The sequence below is a fragment of the Panthera leo genome, chromosome B3 (genome assembly GCF_018350215.1).
Source record: "Panthera leo isolate Ple1 chromosome B3, P.leo_Ple1_pat1.1, whole genome shotgun sequence".
NCBI lineage: Eukaryota > Metazoa > Chordata > Mammalia > Carnivora > Felidae > Panthera > Panthera leo.
This window is the reverse complement of record NC_056684.1, coordinates 73730347-73750646: the sequence shown is the minus strand read 5'-3', so window position 1 is coordinate 73750646 and position 20300 is coordinate 73730347. Positions and strand designations below refer to the sequence as shown.

The following is a 20300-nucleotide window of genomic DNA, read 5'->3' as shown; positions in this document are numbered from 1 at the left end:
TTGAAGAACAAAAAGGCGGCCAGTGGGCTGGAGGCAGCCAGCCAGGCAGGGTGGAGAGTATTAAGACGTGTCACAAGTAGGCCGGCATCAGATCAGATAGATCCTTTTGTAGATCAGGATCCTTTTGGATCTTATTCATTGTACAGTGAGAAATCATGGATGGGTTCTTAAGGATATAGTACAATTGACATTTTTTTTTTTTGGTTTATTTATTTATGAGAGAGCGAGGGGAGGGATAGAGAGAGAATCCCAAGCAGGCTCCGCAATGTCAGCACAGAGCCTGATGTGGGGCTTGATCTCACAAACCACGAAATCATGATCTGAGCTGAAATCAAGAGTCAGACACCTAACCGACTAAGTCACCCAGGCACCCTACAGTTTACCTTTTTTTTAATGTTTATTTATTTTTGAGAGAGACAGAGAGAGAGCATGAGAGGCAGTGAGGCAGAGAGAGAAGGAGACACAGAGCCCAAAGCAGGCTCCAGGCTCTGAGCTGTCAGCACAGAGCCCGATGCGGGGTTCAAACTCACGGACCGTGAGATCATGACCTGAGCTGAAGTCGGACGCTTAACCGACTCAGCCACCCAGGCGCCCCACAATTTACCTTTTAAAAGACGTTTAAGATATCTGAAATTTGCTTTAAAACAATACAGGAAAATGGAAAGTGGGTAAAGATATGGATGAACCAAGATCGGCCATGTGTTGGTGGCTGTTGAAACTGAGTCATGAGTACAAAGGGGTACCTTATGTTATTTGGTCTACTTTTATATAGGTCTGGCATTTCTTATAATTGAGAATTAAATGAAAGGTCATTCTGGCGGCTGGATGGAAGGAGACTGGGCTGTAGGGGCAGCAGTGGAAACGGAAGCCGCCGTGGAGCTCGGCACACTGGTTCAGGAAAGACCGTGGCTGGGGTGACGCTGATGCTACTGGAGACGATGCTAAGGGAGGGATAGGACGCGTGTCTGTCTGAGAGATTGCTGTCCCGTTGTATGTGGGGAGCGGGCTAGAGGAAGCTTCTAGGTTTTTAGCCTAGCAACCAGATAAATGGTGGTCCCAAGTTCTGAGATAGGGAAGATGGGAAGAACGAGCTCGGGGGGAGAAATAGTTCTGATTTTGGACATGTTATGTTTGAAGTGTGTTAGCACTAAGGTGAAGCTTCAGGTTGGCAGGTGGGTAGCTGAGTCTGGTGCTCAGGGAAGAGAGTGGGGCTGGAGTACCTGGAGAGTCAAGGGCCTGTCTGGGTGTCTCCTGCCACCTCACAGCCCCGCTCTCTCCATGTTTCCCCCGCAGGGTACTTGCCGTCACGCTGAAATGAACCCCCGGCGCTCCTCCGTCTGCCATGGCCACCCTTAACTCATCCTCTACCACTGGCACCACCCCCACCCCTGGACACAATGCCCCGTCTCCGCCTCCGGACACCTCCCCCCCTGGCACCCCCGCTGATCCTGTCACCAAAGATCCCCCTGCTGCCCCCTCCACCTCTGAGAGCATGAGGCCCTCAGAGCCAGGGGGACAGGCCCTGGAGTCAGGCTGTGGCCTCGTCCCACCACAGGAGACTGGGGAGCCCCGAGAAGAGGCTGGCTGTAGTGGCTTCTCACCAAAGGACCTAGGAGTGCAAGAAGACAAGGAGCAGGAGGAGGAAGGAGGAGGGCTCCCTCCCGTGGACCTAAGCAACCATTTATTCTTCGCAGCTGGTGGTGAGGCCTACCTAGTAGCCAAGCTGTCCCTGTCAGGTGGCAGTGAACTCCTGTTACCAAAGGGCTTCCCCTGGGGCGAGGTGGGAATCAAGGAGGAGCCCAGCTTGCCCCTCCTTGCCCATCTACCCTCTGCACACCTCACTGCCCTTCACATCCAACATGGCTTTGACCCAATCCAAGGCTTTAGCTCTTCTGACCAAATTCTGTCCCATGATACCTCAGCGCCATCTCCGGCCACCTGTGAGGGAAGGGATGGAGCCTTCTGGAGCTACCAGCTGGCTCCAAACCCACCCGGAGATCCCAAAGATGGCCCTATGGGGAGCAGGGGAGGAGACCACAGGGCACTCTTCTGGCTCTGCCTCCTGTGCCGCCTGGGTTTCAGCAGGGCCCAGGCCTTTATGGGTCACACACAGTCTCATGGGGTGAAGCTAACCCCTGCTCAACATCTGGGCCTGCCCAGTAATGCAGCTGTGCTTCAGGTGGGAGATGAGGGCCGCGTGGCCCTCCTAAGCTTTCTGGAACCAAAACCACCTGCTCGCCCCCCTTTAGAAATGCCCCTTGATAATAGCAGCATGGTGAACACAGAGGCCAATGTAGCCCAGACTGAGGATGGTCCCCCTGAGGCAGAAGCTCCTGTCCTGCCTGCGGAAGAAGTCAGGGCACTTAGCCCACCCTCCCCCGCAACAACTCCCGCCACCTGGGACCCCAGCCCAACCCAAGCCAAAGAATCGCCAATGGCAGCTGGCGAGGCAGGGCCAGATTGGTTCCCGGAGGGGCAAGAAGAGGAGGGAGGGCTCTGCCCCCCACTGAACCAAAGCTCACCTGCCTCTAAGGAGGGGGGCGCTCTCTCTGCCCCAGTCGGCTCCCCCGAAGACCCCAGCGACCCACCCCAGCCCTACCGCCTAGCTGAAGACTACACCCCAGCCCCTGCGGCCTTCCAGGGCCTCAGCCTGTCCAGCCACATGTCTCTGTTACACTCTCGCAACTCCTGCAAGACGCTCAAGTGTCCCAAGTGCAACTGGCACTACAAGTACCAGCAGACCCTGGACGTGCACATGCGGGAAAAGCACCCGGAGAGCAATAGCCACTGCAGCTACTGCAGTGCCGGGGGCGCCCACCCCCGCCTCGCCCGTGGAGAGAGCTACAACTGTGGCTACAAGCCCTACCGCTGCGATGTCTGCAACTACTCCACCACCACCAAGGGCAACCTCAGCATCCACATGCAGTCTGACAAGCACCTGGCCAACCTGCAGGGCTTCCAGGCGGGCCCCGGTGGGCAGGGCAGCCCCCCGGAGGCGCCACTCCCGTCCTCTGCCGGGGACAAGGAGCCCAAGACCAAATCATCCTGGCAGTGCAAGGTGTGCAGCTACGAGACCAACATCTCCCGCAACCTGCGCATCCACATGACCTCTGAGAAGCACATGCAGAATGTCCTCATGCTGCACCAGGGGCTGCCGCTGGGCCTGCCGCCTGGACTGGTAGGGCCGGGGCCCCCTCCCCCGGCAGGAGCTGCCCCCGCCACCCCCCCTGAGCTCTTCCAGTACTTTGGACCGCAGGCCCTGGGGCAGCCTCAGGCTCCCTTGCCTGGCCCCGGGCTGAGGCCAGACAAGCCCCTGGAAGCCCAGCTGCTTCTCAACGGCTTCCACCACCTCGGAGCGCCTGCTCGCAAGTTCCCCCCACCAGGTAAGCAGCCTGGGGTCTGCACCTGTTTCCCCTTCTCCCTTCCCCAGGGCCAGACTCGAGCCTCTGCTCCCTCCTAAGGGCCAGCCCCCCACTGGGTAACCCCAGCTCCCTCGGCGCTATCCCCATTTACCCAACTGCCCCATTCCTTCCTTGGGCCACTAACCTGCTTCTGTCCCCCAGCCCCTGGCAGCCTCTCCCCGGACACCCACCTGCCTCCAAGTCAGCTCCTGGGCTCCTTGTCTGACAGCCTGCCCACCTCACCACCCCCAGATGAAAGCCCATCCCTGAAGGTGTTCCGCTGCCTAGTGTGCCAGGCCTTCAGCACAGACAACCTGGAGCTGCTGCTCTACCACTGCAGCGTGGGCCGAAGCCTCCCGGAGGCTGAATGGAAGGAGGTGGCTGGTGACACCCACCGCTGCAAGCTCTGCTGCTATGGCACTCAGCTCAAGGCCAACTTTCAACTCCACCTCAAGACTGACAAACATGCTCAAAAGTACCAGCTGGCAGCCCACCTGAGGGAGGGGGGTGGGGCCGTGGGCACCCCCTCCCCAGTGCCCCTGGGAGATGGGGCTCCTTATGGCTCCGTTCCCCCCTTGCACCTGCGCTGCAACATCTGTGACTTTGAGTCCAATAGCAAGGAGAAGATGCAGCTGCACGCCCGGGGCGCAGCCCATGAAGAAAATAGCCAGATCTATAAGGTGAGAGTGGGGCAGGGAGCCTCTGGGACTTGAGGGGAGCAGCACAGAGCCTCTGGGGGGAGAGAAGAGAAGGGGATGGGGACGGATCAAAGAGATGCTGAGTGGGAGAGCGATGGAAAGACCCAGGACTGGATACAGTGGCAAGTATGTACTGGGATAATCAACTTTTTGGAGATAGTCATGGAGGGGAGGCCAAAGGATGGTGGACTCTGATAAAATGAATCCAGTACTTTATTCGGCTTTTCTGATGTTCGGGACTGGAGGGGAGTGTCTGCTCAGGCCATCTTGTCATCCGTTCAAGAGGTTGGAACCAGATTCCATTCACCTACTAGGGTGGAGTCCAGTATTGGTAGGAGGAAGAGAAGGAGACAGGGGAGAAAAAGCAGTAATATTCAGGTGGCCACAGGAGGGAAAGGGGAGGGGGCTGAAGAGGGTGGAAGGGATGGGTAGGGAGGGGCTGCTGCTGGTCAGGCTCCCTTGGGGGAGGTGAGATCTCGAGGTGTCTGTCCCTTCTGGGCCTGAGCATCCTCTTTCTGTGTTTCCAGTTTTTGCTGGAGATGGAGGGGGCCGCGGCAGGGGCTGAGCTGGGGCTGTTCCGCTGCCTGCTGTGTGCGTGGGAGACCCCCTCCCGCCTGGCTGTGCTGCAGCACCTACGTGCACCGGCCCACCGCGACGCCCAGGCCCAGCGGCGTCTGCAGCTGCTGCAGAGTGGCCCCGCAGCCGAGGAAGGGCTCTCGGCTCTTCAGAGCATCCTGAGCTTCAGCCATGGGCAGCTCCGGACTCCCGGTGAGGAAGAGGGGACGGGGCAGGGCGGGCAGCAGGTGTGGGAGCTGGGGGTGGTGAGGTGATACCAGTGAGGAGAAACGGGTCTGTGGGCAGTCAAGAGCAAGTGGGAAGGGGCCAGCTGTGAAGGGGAGATAAAACCGGACTTGGGGAAGAGTGAGGCTGCCCAGTGAAGCAAGGAGCAAGAGGCTGCTGGAGGGAGGAGGCAGTGAAGGGCAAGGGCTTTGCTGGGTGGAGAGCAGAGAACAGGAAAGTAGATAAGGAGGAATCACCCGCTGATTCCGAATCGTGACCAGCGTCCCAGCAACACTGGGTGTGGGGAGTGGCAGGAGCTGGTCAGGAAGGAGAGAACTAGAAAAGCAGAAGAATGGAATCCACTTCGTGCTGGGTTAGGGTATGTCAGAAGAAGATGGGAGTTGTGGGCCTGGCCCGAAGGTTGCAGGGATAGGAAGCCCTTGACAAGTTCCCCAGCCTCTTCATGTCTCCTAGGAGGTCTTCAGCCCGAAGGCTGGGCTTAGGGTCCCCCTTAGGCAGCTGAGGTTGTACCAGCAGAGACCAGGAACAGCCCGCCAGGCGTCATTGATCCAGAGGGTGCAGGAGAAGAGCCTGGAAGGGGCTGTCAGAGGTGGGCATGGGCATTGGGGCTTTGTAGGGGCTGGCGGTGGGCGAGGGTGAGGGTACGGGCAGCAGGAACCAGGAACAGGCAGCATTGACTGGTGCTAATTGAATTGCCAATATGCTGGCTGGAGTTAAGTGCCGGAGGGGCCCAGATCAATAGCTAATGATCCTGGCGCAGGGCTGAATGGAGTTAAGGAACTTTAACACTTTAATTAGGCTGCCACCGAAAATAAATTCCTACACATCTGTCAATTCTTACTTGAGTGGTAATCTCCTCTCCCAGCTAGACCTGCCGCCTCCTGCTTGCCGCACCTGCCTCCACTCAACTTCACTTTCCTTCTTCAGTGCCCCTCCCTTTATGTCTCTGGGCTCCCTGTTTCTGGGACCAGTAGGCAGGGAGCCCAGTTGGCCTGTCTCCGCTGTCTATGGCCAGACTTGTTTCCTCATCTTTAAATGATGGGGGCTGGGTACTTAGAGTTAATCTCTTAGGCTCTCCCACCTCCAACCCTGTCACTTCTTCATCGTCTGTTTCTTTTTGGCAGCTTTTTGACTCCTCCATCCATTTTCTCCTTCTCCTGGCTGCGTGTCCTGCTTCCTCTGCCCTATGTCCTCCCTTTCCTGATGCTTCACTAAGTTGGCTCTCCCCTCATCCCACACAGGGAAGCCTCCTGTCACCCCCTTAGCTGAGCTGCCCACCCCTGAAAAAGACTCTCAGAACAAGACAGAGCAATTGGGTGAGTTGCTCATCTGGTCCATTTTCCCTCTATCCCTGCCCCTTGTCCCCCACCCTCTGCCCCATCCTCATACATTCTGAGGTGCACATGGGATTCTGCAGTAATCCAGCCACCCAGTGAGGCCTCATAGGTGCATGGAGCCAAACTGATACAAGAAAGGGCTCATCAGAGGGAAAGGAGGGGGAGCCACAAAAGGCTTAAATCTGGCCATCCCGCTAACCTGGGATCAGCCCTGCTGGGCCTCCTTTCCCTGTACTGTGTACAGCTTTGTGCTTTCCTGCCCTTTCCCCCCAGCCCAGCCCCCTACCCTGGAGGCTCTTTGCTACAAGTCAGGTAATCTTAAGGGCTGGGGGTCTGGAAAGAAAGAGGGAAGGCTGTCAGAGTCTCTTAATCTCTTCTCCTTTCAGCTTCTGAAGAGGTCGAGAACAAGTCTGGCTCTCGAGGAGACAGTGCCAACCAGACCACGGTCAGAACTGGGATAACTGGGAATAGCTGGGGTGGGGGTGGGGGGCGGGGTAGGGCCTGGTTTTACTGAAATTTGTTCATATTCTAAAGCCTGAAATTCTTATCAGTAGAGCTTTACAGCCAGATTTCAGACTAATGGCAGACCTAGTTTTGTCATGCTTGTGACTTGTCTCAAAACACATTAAGAGATGCCACCTAGGGCCAGTTATATGTTTAGCACCATACAGGGAGCAGAGCTGGCCCCAGGGGTGTAGCACAGAGGGAGAAGACAAGAAGGGAGGGCAGGACTTGAGGGAAAAGTGAAGACAGAAGCTGTCCCAAGGTAGGAAAAGCTGGAAGCAGGTGGAGGAAGGAGGGGAGGAGGGAAGACAAAAGTGAAGAAATGAAAAGAGAAAGCCCAAACCAAAAGGCTAGCCCGCTGCCCAGCTCTCTATTCCTGTCAGGAGCAGAAAGACAACTAGACACGGATGGTCATCTCCTGCAGAAGGCCCCAAGCCTGCATGGAACCATCTGGGCACCTCCTTCCTGAGGGTAGAGGCCCCAGCCCAGATGACTGACCCAGATAGCAAACCCTGAAGCTCTCCAAGTTTCCCAGCCTTGGGCCTCTGCCTGGCCTAGGCAGGACCTGTGTGTTTTAGCTTTGTGGCCTGAGAGTGTGGATTCTGAGGGGACTCCCAGACTGGGTCCCTGAGGCTCCATGCTGCCCCTCCCTCACAGCTCTCCAAATGGGACCTCAACAGGCAGGATTACTACATTTCCACAGACTGCAGCAGTGCTGGCCAGACCCTCCTCACTCCTGTTTTCTCCTGCAGACCGATTCCAGATGTCTGTTCCGAGGGCCAAGTGCATTAAAATGAGCATCTGGATGCCCTTCCTTTATGGCCATCCTGTCCCAGTATGCAGGCCTGGACCAGTGGCACAGGGGCCAGGAGAGGAACTGAGCCAGGGAGATGAAGATAGGCTGGAGGTCAGGCAGTCAGGTGACTAAGGTGGAGACAGGGCCTTCCCTTGGCCCCACCCCTCTAGAGGTGTGGGCGAGAATGTGCCTGCAGAGCAGGACAGAATTTTCATGGGCCGCTGGGGGAGCTGTGGCGTTTGTTTACATTAAGAAGGGGAAAAGGAAAAGAAAGTGGGAGCTGCTGAGCCGCTGGGAGATGAGCCGGCTTCTGAGCAGACAGGTAGGGAGGGCCCCTCTTCAGGAGACACTCAGGTTAGGGACCTTGGGGAGGCAGAGTGGGCAGGGATAAAGGAGCCTCTGGGTCCAGATGTGCCAGAGGGCAGGGGTGCCATCTCACAGGGGAGACACGGGCAGGGTGTGGGTGGGTAAGAAAACTAAATCCCGGGGAGATAGGTACAGGGTCATACTGTAGCTGGAGTACTAAGCAAGGCAGCAGAGAGAGGCAAAGACCAAGGAAAGGCCAGGATGGAGGGAGAGGGCCGGACAAAGAAGGCAGGCAAGGGGAAAGTCTAGCCTAGGCCTTTGTCCCAGTGGAAGGGAAATGAGGGAGGAGCCAGCTTCTTGCTTCTGGCTGGATCCGTGGTGATGCCTTGATGCCTCTGAATGCGGCTCACTGCTAAATTGGGAGTGGGGGATCATGCTGTGTCCAAGAACACAAAGGGCTGGGTGATGGTGGGCCCCATCATTCTCTGACACCTCCTCCCCAACCCATGTGCCCCCAGGTATTCTGCTGTCCATACTGCAGCTTCCTGAGCCCCGAGCCTGAACAGGTGAGGGCTCACACCCTCTCCCAGCATGCAGTGCAGCCCAAGTACAGGTGTCCGCTGTGCCAGGAGCAGCTGGTGGGCCGACCTGCCTTGCACTTCCACCTTAGCCACCTTCACAATGTGGTGCCCGAGTGCGTTGAGAAGCTGCTGCTTGTGGTGAGTACTGGCTGGGTGAGGACCCATCCAGGAGGCCTTGTTTGGGCCAGGAGGGGAAGAAGAGGCAGGGGCGTCCAGGCAAGTATGGGTTTAGCGGGGACAATGTTGGTGAGGAAGCTAAGCATTTCCTTCATTTCCATTAGGTCCTGATAAGAGCTGTTCAACTGGGGAGGCATGGGCTTTGGAGCAGGAGAGGCAGCAGCCCAGGCCCTCCCCTCTGGGGAAAAGCCAAAGTTCTGGGAGTGTTTCCAGGAGGAGACTGGAGCCCTGGACAGAAGCTGGGCACAAGCCCAGGTGCAGAGCAGGGCGTGAGGAGTAGCAGGGTGGGTCAGCACAGGGGAGTCACTGGGCTTTCTTCCATTGTAGGCAACAACTGTAGAGATGACCTTTACAACCAAAGTGCTGCCTGGGCCCACTCTATGCCCACTGGGGGATGCCCCAGAGCCCCCTGCTCCGGGGCCAGAGCCTGAACCCAGCAGAGAACAAGGAGCAGGTAAGAAAGGGGACATTAGCTTCATGGACCAAGAGGGTCTGAAGACAACTGAGGCAGGGATCAGTTGTCCTTGATATGGGGTGGGTGGGGTCTGACTTCAGACAGTTACCTTCTCATGGCACCCTTCTCTTTCCTTCAGAAGGCCCTCAGCTGACCCCAGAAGCCAGTCCTGATCCTCTTCCTGAGCCTCCCCCGCCCTTAGCTGAGGCCCCAGACAAGCCCCCAGGAAGCCCTGATCAACCCCCATCGCCAGCCTCTCGGCCTGATGTCCTGGTGGAAGAATTGGCCCCTCCACCCACCATGGCTGAGGAGGAAGAGGGGCGTGTGGGGGAGCCCCGCCCTGCAGAGCCAGCTCCATCTGACTCTCGCCACCCTCTGACCTATCGGAAGACCACCAACTTTGCCCTGGACAAGTTTCTTGACCCTGCCCGGCCCTATAAGTGCACTGTGTGTAAGGAGTCCTTCACACAGAAGAATATCCTTCTGGTCCATTACAACTCTGTCTCCCACCTGCACAAGATGAAGAAGGCTGCCATTGACCCGTCCGGCCCAGCCCGAGGAGAGGCAGGTGCTGCGCCTCCCACTGCTGCTGCCACAGACAAGCCCTTTAAGTGCACTGTCTGCCGAGTCTCCTACAACCAGAGCTCCACCCTAGAGATCCATATGCGCTCAGTTCTGCACCAGACTCGCTCTCGGGGGACCAAGACTGACGCCAAGGCCGAGGGGCCAGAGCGTGGCCAAGAAGAGCCCAAGGAGGGTGAGACTGAGGGGGAGACTGGCACTGAGAAGAAGGGCCCTGACCCTGGTGGCTTCGTATCTGGGTTGCCCTTCCTGTCGCCTCCCCCACCCCCCTTGGACCTACACCGATTCCCAGCACCCCTCTTCACCCCACCAGTCTTGCCCCCTTTCCCTCTGGTGCCGGAATCACTGCTTAAGCTCCAGCAGCAACAGCTGCTCCTGCCCTTCTACCTCCATGACCTCAAGGTGGGGCCCAAGCTGGCATTGGCTGGGCCCACACCCCTGCTGTCTCTGCCAGCTGCCACTCCTCCTCCCCCGCCCTCTAAGGCTGAGATGGCTGAGCGGGAGTGGGAGCGGCCCCCCATGGCGGAAGAGGGGAATGAGGCGGGGCCCGCCTCGCCCCCCAACTCCATGCCTAATGAAGCAGCCCGCACTGCAGCCAAAGCCCTTCTAGAAAACTTTGGCTTTGAGCTGGTGATCCAGTACAACGAGGGGAAGCAGGCTGTGCCCCCTCCCCCGACCCCACCCCCACCAGAGGCCCTGGGGGGTGGAGACAAGCTGGCCTGTGGGGCCTGTGGGAAACTCTTCTCCAATATGCTTATCCTCAAGACACATGAGGAGCATGTCCACCGCCGATTTCTGCCCTTTGAGGCCCTGAGCCGTTATGCTGCTCAGTTTCGAAAGAGCTACGATAGCCTATACCCACCCCCTGCAGAGCCCCCCAAACCTCCTGATGGGTCCCTGGATTCACCAGCTCACCAACTGGGCCCTCCCTTCCTGGTCCCAGAGTCTGAGGCAGGGGGGGCCCATCCCTCTGAGGAGCGAAGCCGGGCAGGAGGACGCTGGCCACCAGAGGAGGAAGAAAGCTCCAGAGGGAATCTGCCTCCCCTACTGCCTGCAGGCCGCAGGTTCTCCAGAACCAAGTTCACAGAGTTCCAAACCCAAGCCCTGCAGTCTTTCTTCGAGACCAGTGCCTACCCCAAGGACGGAGAAGTGGAGCGGCTTGCAAGTCTCTTGGGCCTGGCTACCCGTGTGGTAGTAGTGTGGTTCCAGAATGCCCGCCAGAAAGCACGCAAAAATGCCATCGAGGGGGGGCCTGTGCCGACCGGAGGGGGCAGCGGGGGAGCCTCTGGCTGCAGGCGCTGCCATGCCACCTTCTCTTGTGTTTTTGAGTTGGTGCGGCACCTCAAGAAATGCTATGATGACCAGCCCCCTGAAGAGGAGGAGGAAGAGGCAGAGAGGGGGGAAGAAGAAGACGAGGTAGAGGAGGAGGATGCAGAGGAGGAACAGAGCCTGGAAACCCCCGCACGGCCCAGGGGCCCGTCACCTGAACCTGCAGACAGGGAAGAGCTGAGCCAAGCAGAGGCAACAAACCCAGGAGGCAAAGAGCCTGAAGGGAGGGCCCCTCCCTCGCCTTCCCCAGTCCACACTTGTGACCAGTGCACCATGTCTTTCCCCAGCCAAGATCTCCTGACCAGTCACCGCCGGCTACACTTCCTGCCATCCCTGCAGCCCGGTGCTGCACCCCACCTCCTAGATCTGCCATTGCTGGTGTTTGGGGAGCGAAGCCCCCTGGTGGCAGGTGCTCCACCGGCCCCAGGGCCACTGCTGAAACGGAAGCATGAGGAGGGCAGCCTGTCCCCAACGGGCAGTGAAGCAGGGGGTGGAGGGGAGGGCGAACCCCCCAGGGACAAGCGCCTACGTACCACCATCCTGCCCGAGCAGCTGGAGATCCTGTACCGTTGGTACATGCAAGACTCCAACCCAACGCGCAAGATGCTTGACTGCATCTCCGAGGAGGTGGGACTCAAAAAGCGGGTGGTGCAGGTCTGGTTCCAGAACACCAGGGCCCGGGAGAGGAAAGGCCAGTTTCGAAGCACCCCTGGTGGGGTGCCCAATTCAGCAGTCAAGCCCCCCATCACTCCTGCCCCTGCAGCCTTCCCCAAGTTCAACCTCTTGTTGGGCAAGGTAGACGATGGATCTGGGAGGGAAGCCCCAAAGCGGGAAGCACCTGCTTTTCCCTACCCACCAGTTACTCCTGCTGCCGGGCCCCTGGCTTTCCTACCACCTGGGAAGGAGGCCACCACCCCAACACCAGAGCCACCTCTACCTCTCCCACCTCCCCCTCCACCCAGTGAGGAAGAGGCTACAGAGGAACCTTCTAAAGCTTCACCAGAGAGCGAGGCTTGCAGTCCATCTGCAGGGGATCTCAGCGATTCGTCGGCTTCCAGTCTGGCCGAACCAGAGTCTCCTGGGGCTGGGGGAAGCAGTGGAGGAACAGGAAGTGGGGTCGGGGTTCCAGATGGAATGGGGCAGCGGCGCTACAGGACTCAGATGAGCAGCCTGCAGTTGAAGATCATGAAAGCCTGCTATGAAGCCTACCGTACCCCAACCATGCAGGAGTGCGAGGTGCTGGGGGAGGAGATTGGGCTGCCCAAGAGAGTCATCCAGGTCTGGTTCCAGAATGCTCGTGCCAAGGAAAAGAAGGCCAAACTGCAGGGGGCGGTAGTTGGTGGGGCTGGGGGCAGCGGTGAGGGCCCCTTGGGAGCCCAGCGCACTGACTGTCCCTACTGTGACGTCAAGTATGATTTCTATGTCTCCTGCCGAGGCCATCTCTTTTCCCGCCAGCACCTGGCCAAGCTCAAAGAGGCAGTCCGAGCCCAACTGAAGAGTGAAAGCAAGTGCTACGAGTTGGCCCCAGCACCCGAGGCACTCCCGGCTCCCAAGGCCCCACCAGCCACCACACCTGCCTCTGTGCCCCTTGGGGCTGGCCCGGCCCTGCCTCGCCTGGCCCCGGTCCTCTTGTCTGGTCCAGCTCTGGCCCAACCCCCGCTGGGCAGCCTAGCTCCTTTCAATTCAGGTGAGTGGGCAGTTGGGAGGGGTTGGACTTCAGAAAGCATCTCTCTAATGACATGCCCCTCTTTTTCCTCCTGGACTCTTCCACCTCCAGTCTCCTGTCACCTCCTTAGTTTCAAGCTCTTGGGGGAGAGGAGGGAGGGAAGGGAGCAAGGCAGCTAGGTGGTGGGAATGGGCGAGGGTGTGGCTGGAGGTGGCAGGATGGACACCAGGCCAGTAGGTGGCTAACCCTTCATCCCTCCTTTCGTCTTCCTAGGCCCTGCAGCCTCCTCGGGCCTCCTGAGCCTCGCCACTTCAGTCCTGCCTGCTACCACAGTGGTCCAGACTGCTGGCCCAGGCTGCCCCTTACCTCAGAGACCTGTGCCCGAACAAACTAACAACTCCACAGCAGGCACCACTGACCCTGCCCCAGGCCCCCCTACTGAGCCCTCCGGGGACAAGGTCTCTGGTGAGCGCAAGCCAGTTGCAGCGCCCACCAACTCCTCCACTGACACCCTCAAGAACCTCAAAGCACTGAAGGCTACAGTCCCAGCCCTGCTGGGGGGCCAATTTCTGCCCTTCACATTGCCCCCCACAGGGGGGGCAACACCACCAGCTGTCTTTGGCCCCCAGTTACAAGGGGCCTACTTCCAACAGCTCTATGGCATGAAGAAGGGGCTATTTCCCATGAACCCCGTGATACCTCAGACCCTCATCGGACTGCTCCCCAACGCCCTCCTCCAGCCACCACCCCAGCCCCCTGAGCCCACAGCCACAGCGCCTCCAAAGCCGCCCGAACTGCCTGCTCCAGGGGAGGGGGAGGCCGGGGAGGCGGATGAGCTGCTGTCAGGCAGTACCGGCATCTCCACCGTGGATGTGACCCACCGCTATCTGTGCCGCCAGTGCAAGATGGCATTTGATGGGGAGGCCCCGGCCACGGCTCATCAGAGATCCTTCTGCTTCTTTGGGCGGGGCTCGGGGGGTTCTGTGCCCCCCCCACTGCGGGTGCCCATCTGTACCTACCATTGCCTGGCATGTGAGGTGCTGCTGAGTGGGCACGAAGCCCTGGCCTCCCACCTGCGCTCCTCGGCCCACAGGCGCAAGGCGGCCCCACCCCCAGGGGGCCCACCCATCACCGTCACCAACGCCGCCACTGCCGCCACGGCTGCCGTGGCTTTTGCCAAAGAGGAAGCAAGATTACCTCACACGGACTCCAACCCAAAAACTACTACTACCTCTACACTTCTAGCTTTATAAACAGACAAACCAAGATGGGGGGGAGAGGGGAGGGCCTCAGGGCTCCCTCCCTTACTCCAAGGGGTGTTCGGTGGGAGCTCAAATCCCTCACCCCAACCCTCGGCTCCGCCCACCTCACGGGAATCTTTAAATTCCCACCCTCAGTGGGCTTCACACACCCCACCTCCAGCAGAGTCCTGCCTCCTCCCCTGCCCCCAGACACACACTGATCCTCTGCGGCTCATTGCCCATCTTCACACCCACTTTGTCATCCTGATGGTCCACTCATCTCTGCCCTGCCCACCACACACAAGATCTATCCTTGAGTCCATCTTCCTACAACCTTTTCCCCACTGAATTCCCAGTCACCCTCCCCCCACAAAACACAGTCAACCCCCGCGAACACACAAGTACATGTTATCCCATGCTGTTCTACTGACTGAGAAAACACCAAAAAAAAAAAAAAAAAAAAAAAAAAAAAGGAAGAAGAAGAAAATAAAGAAAACCCAAGGCAAAGAAGGGGTAAGGAAAACAAACATTGCTACTCCCCCTTCTCCTTACCCCCTTGTCTAGAGCGTCACACAGCTCACAAACTTTCCAAATACCCAGTTGGCTCCCAAGGTTGGAGCCTGGGACGGGCAGGGAGCCCACAAAACTCGAACCAAACTGGAGGCTGGCAGGGGGAGAAGCGCTTGCAGCTCACTCTCCCCACACCCCTCCCTCCTAACCCTCTCCTCGCCTGACAGGGGAGCCCCTGCGGCCTGGACTCTAGGGGAAGCCGCCGCCAGGAACCCCTCTGCCAACCCCCACCCTGCACCCTGGGAACTGCAGTAACTTATTCTCAAAGGCTTTAAACACAGAGATCCTCTCAGCAGCCGTGGGCCTGCCCCTTGTCCCAGCCCTGCCACGTGGGGGTCCAGCCTCCGGGACCGGCGCTGCCCACCAACGGCAAATCCAAAGTTCTTTTATTAAAAAAAAAAAAAAAAAAAAAAACTGAAACACATACACGACCAAAAAAAAAAAAAACAGCAAGAGAGAGCACGCGTGCACATGTGCACGGGAGAGAGATGGAGACAGAGGAATGAACTAAAGTAAAACACAAGCTTGGAAAATACAGAAAAAACTGAAAAGTCTCCCATCAAACAAGTGTTTTTTTCCTGTTTGTGTTACCTTCCCCTCCGTGTTGAGGGTTTCTTTAAACCACTGGTCTTTGGAAGATCTAATGGCTTTAAGTCCTTGTGTGGGTTTGGTGATCCTCAAGATGGAAAGCCATGCAGCCTGGCCTTGGCCATGCCCAGCCTCAGAGGTGGGGGCTGGTAATGGGGAGACAGGCTCAGGCACGGGGGAGACCTACCCTTGCCCCTGAACTGAGTATTTATCAGGACAGGTAACATCCCCTCATTCCTAGCTGCTAGTTAGAAAAGTCAGTACCACCAGATGTATCCTGGAGGTCCAAGGAAGAAAGGGGTGGACAGGGCAGTTGGGTAAGCCTCTCTTTTGTGCAGCTAACCACCACTTCCTTTTGCTTCTTTCACAAAACCCTTCTATTTCCCTTTCCATTTCTGGTCACTTCTTGGACTCCTTGCTTTTGTGGGGTCCCTTGCTCTCCATATGTGTTCTTCCCTCATCCTCTGCCCTTGCCTTTTTTCCCACCGGCAAGCAGCAGCTGCTGGAGGTGCCACCAAAGGAGTCAGGCTGTCCGGGAGGCCCACACGGCTCTGGAGCTCATGACAGATGAGGGGGTGGGTGGGCAAGGAGGTGACTGAAGCACAAGGTGAAGAATGTCTGATAGGGTGCTGTCACCAAGGGGACCAACGAAAGAGGAATGAGCTAGAAGAGAGTCCCCCACCTCTAACCTCATTGTTCCTGCCAGGATCAGGTGGTAACTGGCCACCCCAAAGCCCAGCTAAATTGGCACAGGGTAGAAAAGCAGGTGCTTTATTTCAACAAAGAAAAGCTTGCAAAAGCTCCTAGTCCTCCAGGTAATTTCTGCTACTCCCCTTGCCCCAGACTTCCCCTCTCAAGGGAGTCTCTTTGCAAACTTTCTCCCTTCAGGCTTCTTCCGCTACCATCATCCATTTAATATGCAGACACACCAATTCAGTCAGCCCTAGGATTTTGACTTCCTGGCCCGTCACTCCACCCTGTGAACTGGTTAATACCAAAACGGTGGCTTATGTGCCCAGAAGATGGGAGGGGAGAGTGGGGGAGGGAAAAGTCAGCTGAGTCCCTAGTGCCCACAGGTTCTGCGAATCGCACTTCTGGTCCATTTCTAAAATTAAAAGCTCCTACTCTAGCAAACTGGGGTGGGGCAGAGCCAGTCACTCTGATGATGTCAGGCATAAATGCAGGCCCTACTGTGGTCTCAATCTTGCTGCCAACCTTCCCACCTCTCAGCATCTCTTTTGCACCCCGCCCTCCCTCCTTCCCTATCCTTTACCTTCTCCTGTTGAGATTCTGTGTATAAAACTACTTTCTTAGCAGCATGTGTGAGGAAAGAAGCTTTTTCACTCTGTGCTTTCAGGGAATATGACTTGTGTATAAAAGTTGAAAACCAAAAAAAAAAAAAAAAAGAAAAGAAACATTTTAAAGAAAACCATGGCAAACACCTGGTATGGGATGATTAGGGGTGTGGTGTCATGCATTTTATGAGTTCACAACAAGGACAGGTTGGCTTCAGTTCGAACTGTGTATATTTTTAGTGGGAGTTAAGAGAGCCAGATATCCCTCCTCCTCCTCTTGCCCTCAAACATGTTCTCTTACACCTGGATACCCTGGTCTGGAGACACCATGTACATGCATAGCAGTAGACAGCAACTGACTCTAAGCAACTGTCCTAACCAGGAACCCTGCAGTTTGAGACAAAAGAGCAAGGCTGACTGTGGAGTTAGGTTTCCCATTCCATGTTCCCAGTGCCCGGAAGCATTCCTCCCTAACCCCATTCTCAGACCAGAAGTCCACAGGAGCAGTGCTCCTGCTTCAGAAATGCGCAGTGGGCCACTCTGGTAGACAGAAGTCAGTAGGCCCTATGCAGAATGCTAGAGGTGAGCACCAGGTCGTGCTGCTTCTCCTGGGGAGCAGTAGACCCAACTCAAGCACCTGGCACATCAACAGCTATATTGTAGTATAGGCTCCACCCCAACAACCCTAAAGTGAGCTTCAATCCATGGCTCCTATGATTGGTCTTCCACGGCCTGGGGCAAAGGCCTAGGGTCTGACACACATGGGTCCTAAGGCATCCAAATTCTGGTCTACCCTACTTACCGCTAGGATCAGTACCAGGAGACAGGAGGTGGAAATGAGCTTGGCTGTTTTTGCTCTAAACCAGAATCATTATGGGATGGCTTTAAGGTACCCCATTCTCAACTAGGAACAGAACTCCAAGTCTTCTGCAAGAATATGGCAAAATCTGAAGCTGCAGCAGCCAAATGGGGTAGAATGTGCAATAGGACCACTAAAAGAAACACATTCTTTCTCCAGCTCTCTAGCCCCTGGAGTGTACTTACAGAAGCATGCACAAGAACCAAGAAAGCCAACCATTCCAGCCATGGTAGCACCCATCTACTTAATTCCTTCTATTTGTTCCTTAGTCACTTTCAGGGCTTAACAATCAGATCACCAATCCTCCAAACCTCCACCAGCCTGTTTTAAGACGCATTTTTCCATCCAATAGAAATATATATAGGAACTTGCACCTGAAATACAGAACTCTGTATAACTGCACCAATGGAACAAGCACACACACTGTCAGCAACTGCAGCAAAACCATGGAGAGAGCTACAGGGATACATACATGCCCTAAGGAAGGGCCCCATGGGCACAGAGGCACAAAGGACATGCCTTCAGACCTATCACCTACACTTCACATAAGTAGAACCACCCTCCAGGACATACTCATTTTCTTCACATAAAAACAGTGGGTTTGAAAAGCTTATGAACAGTCAGGGGGAAATGTAACCAGTATCAGAAAGGGTGACCAAGTGTTATAATCCATGGGGAAAGGACTTTAAATTTCTGTGCACTGTGACACTAGGGAGGGGAGAGGTAGAAGAGAAATCAGGAGGAAACTTTAGGGAAAACTCATGAAACACAAGAATAAACTGGTTTGGGACCCTGTGTTATAGGAAGGGTAGGCACTGAGGAACCTTTCTCTCTAGGTTGTGGTGCAAAGCTCAAACCACCAGCTGGGAGCAACTAGTGAGAAACTTGTGAGCCGTGAGGATGTCATTTAGGACTAAGGAAGAAATGCCCCAAATACCAAGGAAACCTTTGCTACAACAAGAAGGGCTACAGACCCAGTCTGCAGGATTATAGCTTTATATACATTGTGAAAAGGGCAGATGAAGGAAAAGCGAGATAGAGGACATCCATAGAAGACCTAGACCGTGACTTGTCAAGTTGGGGGAGCGATGGGAAGTGATTCCCAGGCAAGACTATACAGGAAGAACATAAAATTGGGTGAGGTCCCACTCTGTCATTCTCCATCATACAGAGGTCTCAGACAACCTTCCACACAAAGGACAGCAAGGGGTAAGTGGCATTATTCCCTGTCAGTAGTCTGAACCTGGTGTTTCCTGCAGCTCTCCAGCCAGAGAATTGTCTGGCTAGAAACTCATGGGGAAGCAGGCTGGACCTGCTTATGTGGACCGGAAGGAAGGTGATGGGGAAAGGTGACCTGGGATTGACTCTTTTTTTTTTTTTTTTTAAGTAACCTCTACCCCCAACATGAAGCTCTAACTCATGGCCCCAAGTTCAAGAGTCAGATGTGGAGTGCCTGGCTGGCTGAGTCAGTTAACCTCTGACTCTGGATCTTGGCTCACGTCATGATCTCACTGTTTGTGAGTTTGAGCCCCATGTCGGGCTTTACACTGATGGCACGAAGCCTGCTGGGGATTCTGTCTCTCCCTCTCTCTCTTCCTCCCCCAGCTTATGTTCTCTCTCCCTCTCAAAATAAATAAACTTAAAAAAAAAAAAAAAAAAAAAAGAGTCAGATGCTCCACCAACTGAGCCACAGGCGCCCTCCTGGGGTTAACTCTTAATCCTATCCAAGCAAACACACACTTTTACACAAACAATGGCTAAAACACCGAAATGGGTAATCTGTAGGAGCTCAGCATGCCCCACATCCACAGTCCTTCCCTGATACTCAACCTTGTACCATGTCTTTTCACCTGGACTTGAAGAATGACCCACACTGTGCTCATTCCCACCGAGTGCTCAAACAACAGTATCGTCTGCATCTTGCTAAGTATCCACAGTCAGCTAGGCCCTGTACTCCGTTGACCCCTCCTTCCACTACCCAGGACCCAGATCTGTCACCAATAAGAAGAATAATTAGGATTCATCCTGTACCAAGCATAGAATCCACACAAATCTTGCTGGACCACAGAGAGCCATCTTCCGGCCATGCTCCTAACCTGGTGGTTCTCAGTGGTAAAGTTTAAGAAACAAAGGGCGGCCTACCATCAGAATTTGAAAGTGTTCCCTAAGGGATTCTTTTGTGATAACTACTGCCAGGGAGAAGCACCGTTCTGACAAGCTAAACCTGTGTGATTTGACCTCACAATCTATCCTATTCCTCCTGTTGCTCCTACCCAAAACACATTTACACACACCCCACATGCATGGCAGCATAAAGACAGGCCTGTGGTTGGGGAGGAAGAAGAAAGATGCAAAAAGCCTAGAGAAATCCAATCTAGAGTAACTGTTCTACAAGGTGACTGCTGTCTCTTAAACCAGTTTCTCCAAGTTCTGTTCACCCGCATCGTGGTCACCTGTGCTGGCTTAAAATGCACATTCCTGAAACACATTTCATATTAGTTTAAGAACCCCTGATTTGGGCTGCTCAGCCCATATACGTCTGTGACCTGCCTGGAACTTTCCAGCACCCAGGGCCCTATCCTGCTACACCAGGGGCTCCCACCAGGCGCCTAACATCACCTCGGAATTGTTTTCTTCATTACCCTGCCATCACCCCCACCTCCAACATCTGGGAAATCTGACTGTGTCTTCTGCCAACAGGCTGTTCTTGAACAGGAGACAAGAAACATCATCCACTCACCCATTCGGCTGAGTGTCTCCCTGCTTTTTCCTGTGCTGTGGAAACCACCTCCCTTCTTCTGAAGCTGGCATCCACTTCCAGAGATGCTGAAACCAGAACTCCCCCCACCCTAAGCAGCTCAGTAACATAGTAATGGTTTGATTTCCTTCTGGGCAGGTCTTCTCCTCCATCGGACCCACCCAGCCTCCCCCAACATTACCCAGAGCCAAATCTTCTAATTGAAGATCCTCCTAGTTACTAATCCACAGCCTCTGGCTACTCAGAAAGCAAGGAAAGCCCAACCTATTGGAATTTCTTCCAGATCGAGGCCCAAGGTGCAGTTTTATGGCACTGCCAAAGGCACTGCCTCTGAAGGCATAGGGCTGGTCTGCGTCA

General features: G+C 55.6%; 1 protein-coding gene across 8 annotated transcripts in view; it reads left to right on the top strand.

Annotated features, from left to right (window-relative positions):
• The window catches only part of ZFHX2 (zinc finger homeobox 2), a 31770-nt gene extending 16688 nt beyond the window's left edge, over positions 1-15082 (top strand). For 6 of the 8 annotated variants that reach the window (XM_042942769.1, XM_042942772.1, XM_042942771.1 and 3 more), the window contains exons 2-10: positions 1294-3383; positions 3564-4081; positions 4627-4867; positions 6142-6216; positions 6624-6682; positions 8362-8562; positions 8929-9055; positions 9195-12653; positions 12906-15082. In XM_042942769.1, coding sequence (XP_042798703.1) covers positions 1343-3383; positions 3564-4081; positions 4627-4867; positions 6142-6216; positions 6624-6682; positions 8362-8562; positions 8929-9055; positions 9195-12653; positions 12906-13885 — 7701 coding nt within the window. In that variant the 5' untranslated portion in view covers positions 1294-1342 and the 3' untranslated portion in view covers positions 13886-15082. The remainder of the gene's footprint in view (positions 1-1293; positions 3384-3563; positions 4082-4626; positions 4868-6141; positions 6217-6623; positions 6683-8361; positions 8563-8928; positions 9056-9194; positions 12654-12905) is intronic. The other 2 variants (XM_042942775.1, XM_042942774.1) reach the window with 2 other exon arrangements.
• The last annotated feature ends 5218 nt before the right edge of the window (positions 15083-20300 follow it).